We start from the raw sequence: 7,933 nt of genomic DNA, 5'->3' as shown, positions 1-7,933 counted from the left end.
TCTTGAGTAATGAATTAACACCTCAATTATCTCTGACAGCAAACTTAACACATATGTGTATTGAAAACCTTTCTTCATTATACAAAACTTCAGAAGTTTGAAATTTAGATATTGGAATGCATTTAAATCAGTTTTTTCTTATCAAATTTATTCATATTTATTAAAAAAAATACAACATAATATAGATAATATCTCATGATTGATCCTAATCAAGTAAATGATTCATTGACTATTTTCAATGAAAAACACTCTTTAAGACTAGTATACATTAGATCTAATTAAAAAAAAAACAACAGAATAATTAATAAATATGCTTAAATAAAAAATTTTCTTTTCTAATCTATATCAATTAGTAATAAAACCTATTTATGAAACATCTAAATACTTCAGTACAATATTTTTTCCCTCTAGTTTATATCAATTAATAATAAACATACCCATTCATTTAACATCTAAACACTTCAATAAAATATTTTTTTTTCTAATTCATATCAATAATTTATATTTATTATAAATATTAAACTTACCCTTTATGTAACATCTATATACTCCAATAATAATGCATTAATAAAATTAAAAATGGGGAGGAACTGTCTGCTTATTTGCAAATATGCAGACGGTTCTCCCCCAAAATAGGGAGAGAATCGTCAAGGAGGAAACGTCAGGGGAGGAGCTGGTAAGGGAGTGAATAGTCTGACTACCCAAGTAGAGAGCCAGGCCAAACCAACATGTATTAAAACAGATGGTGTTTCAATTTAATTTATTCATTTTAACCTATCTTGTCATTAATTTAAACCAAAGTATTCATGTGCTTGATCGTGACGCTACTCATCCCACCACACACGAATTTATGTCAAGATATGTAGGCGATACCGGGATCCCCCCCCCCCCACCTACAAATGAGTCGCGCCATCACAAAACCAACATAGTGCGTTTACAAACCAGCATCGATCCAGACCAGCCTGTGCATCCGCGCATTCTGATCAGGGTCCGTGCTGTTCGCTTACAAACCCTATAACAAGTAGAGAAACTGAAAGCGAACAGCATGGATCCTGATCAGACTGCGCGGATGGACGCAGGCTGGTCTGGATCCATGCTGGTCGCAAACGCACTATATGTTGGTTTTGTTATGAAATACTCAAATAATTTTCATATCTTCTAAGACTAACAGAATAACTTATATTGTAAGTTCTTTCCTCATCTTTTGAAGTCCAGATAATGTAAAATATGTAGATCGTCATACTTTATGAATATAGACATGTTTGATGTTGAAAGCAAAAGTCAACTTTAAAGTTAACGCACAAGGCAACCAGGGTTAAAGTTAACGTACAAGAACCAGGCCCCGTGTTCACAAATATTTAAGGATCAGGATCAAGATCAGGATCAAATTATATAAACTCTTATATTCTCCGTTGTTTATCTTCATATATTAAATAGTTTATTAACTTGATAAAACTGGACTTGAAATAGCATGTTTATGAAATTGTAGAATAAATTTATTGTTATTTTTGCAAGATACCGGCATTTTAAAGTTGATCCAAATATTGATCTTGATCCTAAAATTGATCTTTATTTTGATCCGATTATTTTTGTATTTGTTTTATTCGTTGATTTTATCCTAAAATAAGTTCGTTTCTTTGTAAATCTAGCAAATACGGTTAATTTTAGTAACATAAAAAAAATCAAAATAAATCAGGATCACTTGATCCTGATCCTGATCTTTTCTTTGTGAACACGGTCCAGAGGGTTAAGGTAACGCACAAGAGCCGGGCTAAAATCAACGCAAAACAGTTAGCAGTTAGCGCATGCACAAGAGCAGGAGTTACAGTTAACGTACACATGCATGATCAAAATTTGCAAAGTCAGATATGATCAGACCATGCCATAATATAGGAGTCAGATAAGAAGCGAAGCCTAGTTACCGAACTAATTTACGGCGTTCTTATCTTTATTTGCACACAATTCTGTTAGAGTCCAGTAGTCTATAGTCTGACAATGGCGATGTTACATTGTATTTTTGTCTTTGGGTTCGTTTGGCTGTCCAATGCCCAAACTACAGGTGAATATTTCTTGTCATATGTCATTTATTTTTTTCCATGTAGTGTATAAATTTGAAGTTAAATGCCGAGAAGAAAATTAGTTTTAAACCGTTTTTCATATTTAACAATGGTTTAATGCTTTTATTAAGTTATCCACTTTTCTAATTTAAGGACTGTACATCTTTATATTTTTTTTGTCAAATTGGTTAAGTGTAACGATATAGTTTTCATTTAATATAATATTTATATATGTGGTTTTATATATATTTCAGTTTCCAGTACAAACGGAACAGAAGGTAACTAATTTACAAATTTCAATATATTGTTTGAAAAGAAAGTATTACTTGCTCAGAATTATGTAAGTTTTTATTTTGAAAATCAACTCTCAAAATATTTTGAAGATTTTCAATTCTGTTTTCTCGTTGTAAAAAGAATTATCTGAAAGGTACACATGTACAATATGGACTCATTATTGTTTTGAAGAATAGAAAATATAGTTAATGTAAATTAATACGTCGCAAAGATCTTATAGGATGACCCATTCGACATACCAACGTCACGGTTCAGAACTGGTCACTATTTAGGTGTGTAAGATGTGTAAGTGGCCGGATAGCTCAGTCGGTAGGGGGTCCGGAGTTCGAGTCCCGATCAGACTGCACATTTTTCTCACCCTCTGACATTTGGCGCCCAACGTGACCGTGACTGAATATAGCTCAAAGTTTAATTTACATTGTTCTGTAGCCCTGAGAAATTCGAGAACGAATTTCAGTTTAGCGGGGAAGTATGTGACTGTTCAGAACTAGTCACTATTTATGGGTGAAGATGTGTAAGAGGTCAGATAGCTCAGTTGGTAGAGTCGCGGAAAGGTATTCTCAGGGTCCCGGGTTCGAGTCCCGGTCACACTGCACAATTTTCTCACCCTGTGACATTTAGCGCTCAAAAGGTTGACCGTGACTGCAAATATATCAGAGTTTAAATCACATTGCTCTGTAACCCTGGAAAATTTGAGGAAAAAAATGATTCGCAATAATACGAATATTGACCACATGACAAGAAGCGTGTAATACCTTGTCGAACAATGCCTCTGTGTACTTTAACCAGTGAACAATTTTTCATTACATCTGTCTAATTCTCACAGAGGTCATTGTCAAGTTTAACAATGTGAACCATGAATTAAATCAAGTCTGGTTATAACTAGTTCATACAATGTCCTCGTTTTGGTATTTGGACATGTATTCTGGCCCAGCCGATTTTATTGCAACTTAATGAAATAAAAATTAGAACGTATATATGCAAGAAAAACTTGAGCTGAAAATTTCATGTGATGATATATACAAACAAATATTTCAGGATGTGACCATAACAAAGCAGATATCATTTTCCTCTTGGATGCCTCCTATAGCGAAGGCTCGGCTAACTTCAAGAAACAGCTTGACTTTGTTAGTAACTTTACCAATGGATATGATATAGGTAGACATATATTCATTTTTTGTTATTGGATCATCATTATCATCATCATCATCATTACCATCATCTTCACCAATATTTTACATTATAATCATATCTGCGCTCTAGTATAGCTAATAGTTAAACAGTTGGTTGCCTATTGAGCAGTAAATTTTCATTTAAATATTTAATTTTTGAATACTGATTATCAGTGGCCCTTTAATACCAAATAATGTGTGTGAAACTAATACCAAAATCACTGGCATAACTGACTTATAGCTAATTTCATTTATTTCTGTTTTTTTATGCATTAGCTTTTATGATATTCTGAGCTCACGCATGATTTATACCGACGATATGCCCTTCATAATAATTCAATATCGTAACTATTGCAATAAATTTTAAATAAAAAAAAGTTTGATATATTGTCATGTAAGTCAAAAAAAAATTAAATCCATGTTACAAGGATACCGATATATATTCTACACGTACTTTTGCCATATGTTCAACTGTTATTTACAATAATGTATATGTAATATAAATTGTTTGAATGTACAGTCCCGTTATGGATAAGAGTCTAAAAATAAAATTCTGGTTCTGTCCTGTTCTCTTTGTTTTAAGAGAAGTTTCATATATAACCTGTTGTATATATGTTATATGTTGTATATAACCCGGATGTATGTAAAACATGAGTAGAATAAAACATATCGTAAGTATTCCATAATTATGTATTGTTTATTTAATCGGTGAATTCTTTTACTGCTTTGAATATTCTCAAAATAAGAACTTGTCTTTTCCACCTGACTTTACTAGCTTACTTAAAATATATTGATGCAGCTCAAAGACACTTAGCATGATCCTTGCTATATTTACGTAAAGGAATTCCTGTCACGAACATGACTATATCTAGTGACTTAAGGGGAATGGATTGTAGTTATTCAAACGCGGATGATATTATGAAATAGTTTGTAGAGATAAGAGCTGTATGATTCACGGAAGTTTCACAAATGTAAAATAAGAGATAAAAATAAGAGATAAACCAAGTAACTATTCATTGCATTTATTATCATAATTATCATTTCCACCATGCACCATCACCACCATCCTCTCATCATTCAGTGTTGTAATGTATAAGCATTTCAAACTCTAATACCACTTTAAGATCTTTACTCCTAGTTTAAGGTAATTCTATTGTCTTATGGTTGCGTCATTTACTCCTTTGGTATTAATACATTACATACTGAGAAAGACATTAACCCAAATTTTTCATTATTATTTCCCCAAAATAATTTTCGGTACTGTACCAAACAATGACCGTACTGTTTTACTTTTGCTACAAATCAAAGCAAGTACGTTTTTGTACAACAGTAACTTAAAACGCATATCGTTAGATTCACTACCTACTAATTTTTTTTTTCCAACTCCTTAAACCAACCAGTACTAGTGTCATATGAAGGAACATGGTCATGACCCGATTAGGGCTCGAACCCATGGTCCCTTGGTTCAGAGGCAGACACCTTAACCAAGTTGATTTATCCAAATACATAATGCACTTTATCATTCATTTCTTACAATACAGGGCCAGACAAGGTGCAAATTGGTGTTGTAACATTTGCATCATCTCCACATAATGCTTTCTACTTGAACACGTACAATGATAAGCCTTCGCTTGTCAATGGTATCCAGAATGTACCTTACAAATCAGGTAATTGACTTAACCGTGTTAACTATTGTACAATTACTAAACAAAATAAAAACGTCTTGGTAAAACTTCCCAGCTCGCCCATTTTTTTATTGTTTAAAACGAAAATCTAGTTAAGAAAGATAAACCACAGAAACCTTATGTTTAAAACGAAAAAATATTACCCCTCTGTATATATTTTATTTTATTTATCGATTTTTTTGTTGATTTTTTTTTTTTCATTTTAAACTTCAGATTCCTGTGGAAATATATTGTAGGAGAAGAATTGACTGGCAGATAATTAGCCGTCTCTTTTATAAAAGCATGAATTTACAATTCCATCTTTACTACTTATACATGTAATAACATGTCACATGACAATGACTGCAAATAAAGATGCAAATCTTCACCTACAGGGAATTTATATACAAGAATCTGTTCTCTGGTGACAAAATTCACCTTACATTCGTCCGTCATTCCAAATTAAGTTAAATATATGCAGTAATAGCAATTTATTTGGTCAGCTTTATCGCATTTGTAATAAATGTTGTCTTTTTTTTCGAAACAAACTTCAAAGTTTTTCCAAAACCTTTGGATAATAGTGTTCTAGCTATAATAACTACATGCTACGACATTTGCACAATTGTATGCAGTGAATAATGAAGAATTACTAGTTTGAGAATAATGACTATTAGAAGTTTGTCTTTAACAAGTTAACAAAACCTTCATTGGTTTATCTCTAAGGTGGAACCTCTACGGACGATGCTCTGAAGTACGTACGAACAGTTAGTTTTACATCCGCCCATGGAGGCCGATATGGTGTGCCAAAAATATTGGTTGTCATGACAGACGGACAATCTAGTGACCCAACTGGTACAGCAACTGAAGCTAGAATTATACATTATTCTAATATCAAGGTACACAAAAAATTAAAACATCATCGTTAGACACCACACTTCTTAATCGCTCATGATGCCATATTTCGCCGAAATGCCGAAAAGATAAATAGTGTTAAAAATTAGTTATAAATTTTAAGACCATGATATAAGTAAAATCATGTAAGTTTTTCTTAAGTTCTTCCTCCTTTAGTAAAGCTGGAAAGCCTACATATGACCTTTACTGTGTCAGTGTGACTTAAATTCCAACAGATTAAAAACAAACAAAAATTAGATATTCGACTGACTCTTCTGTTAACTATATTTTATACAATGGTCATAATTTACTTTCGATTTTTTTCTTTGTTTCTTATTTAAAATTTATTTAAGTGATTGTGTTCAGAAACAAGTAAAAGCATAAACTTAGTTTCGGTTGAAGTTTTCCTTACTGAACACAAATAAAAAAAAAGATCTAAAGCTGCTGTTATATAGTACATGGCAGTAGCGTACTACTAGTAACTGTTTACCATATTCTTACACCATTTTGTGTTATTATTCCAGGTTATAGCCATTGGTATAGGTAGCGGCGTACAGAGCAAGGAATTGAACGCTATTGCCACAGACAGTCAACATGCCTTTACTGTACCATCATTTGATTCATTACAGACTATAGAGAAGGAAATTCAGACAGCGACCTGTAAGATTTTAAACAATGTTTAATCACCTTTAGGACATTTTGCGCTGTCTGTGACACAGGTGTTATTACCTCTGCACCTTCTACAAAATCCTTTAAATTATTTAGTTCCGCCTATTGTTTTCTTTTAATTTAGAGCACATAAAAGTCTTGAATTTGGCGACCCTGAGGTCACTTTTCAAGGAATGTCACGCTTCTATATGATACATGAGTCTGTAGCACTATTGAAGCTTGCGTTTAACATTGACATCCATGAACATGCATTGTGAAACTTAGAATACAAATTTTCTGTTTTGGACAACCTTAAAAGTTTTCATATTAGCTCTATTTTTCGTATATTTATATTTACCTTATTGTTTAAACATCCACTAGTAGTCATTTGCATGGTTGTATCGCACAATATTTGAAGAATTGACACTGGTGCAAGTTAACACACCCTCTTATTCTAAAGACATTGTTTGAATAAACTTCACTTTGACTATGGACAGATTTGCTGCATCAATAATTCAAAAATTTAAAAATATATTTACCGCTTCTATTTCCTGTGAGATATTTTGCAATAGAGTATACAATTGCTGCACAATAACATTGTATTCACTGAAAAATGACATTATTCACCAATAAGTTAATAACTTACTAGGGCATAGCTTTTAAATCTGTGTTACTTGATTGTAAGCTAAATTGATTTTCAGACTGTAAAATGACTGTTATACATGTATATACTAGATATATAGATCTACATGTATATATTTAAAAGAAAAAATCCTTTTTTACAGGTGTATCAGAGAAAATTGGTAATTATTATCTCATTATTTAAACTGTCTAGGATAATTATGTATTATACACCAGTTGATTACATTTCTATCATTTGATCATTTATGTATCATTTTATGTACATAAAGCATAACAAATAACATCGAAGTACAGTCTACCTGACAATTAATATGTTCCTCACATTATGAAACACAAATCCAGTTTTAGTCTTATTAAACATGCGTTGATATGAAGGCTGCGTTTCATTATTATAAAAAAGAATAAAAATAATTGCAAAATGGTCATTGGACAAAAGCGAGGACACAACACGATTACAAGAAATATAGTTAAATAATTATGAATACAACGATTAAAGCTTAACATACACAAATATTATATGGTATTTATATAAAATATAAGGTCAGAAAACATGTCAAAATATATT

At 32.0% G+C, this 7,933-nt stretch overlaps 1 protein-coding gene across 1 annotated transcript; it reads left to right on the top strand.

The window, feature by feature from the left end:
* Positions 1 to 1,887: 1,887 nt before the first annotated feature.
* Positions 1,888 to 7,529, top strand: LOC132738446 (collagen alpha-4(VI) chain-like; the record flags this gene model as incomplete). Its single annotated transcript, XM_060725947.1, is given in 7 exon segments — positions 1,888 to 2,059; positions 2,312 to 2,335; positions 3,390 to 3,509; positions 5,065 to 5,190; positions 5,911 to 6,083; positions 6,603 to 6,738; positions 7,512 to 7,529. Coding segments are annotated over 7 exon segments (661 nt in total), but the record flags the coding sequence as incomplete, so codon positions are not given.
* Between the last annotated feature and the right edge of the window lie 404 nt (positions 7,530 to 7,933).

Source organism: Ruditapes philippinarum, unplaced genomic scaffold (assembly GCF_026571515.1).
Source record: "Ruditapes philippinarum isolate M1 unplaced genomic scaffold, ASM2657151v2 ctg5025_1_1_1_1, whole genome shotgun sequence".
NCBI lineage: Eukaryota > Metazoa > Mollusca > Bivalvia > Venerida > Veneridae > Ruditapes > Ruditapes philippinarum.
The sequence above is the reverse complement of the archived record's forward strand: the minus strand, read 5'-3'. Positions and strand labels throughout refer to the sequence as shown.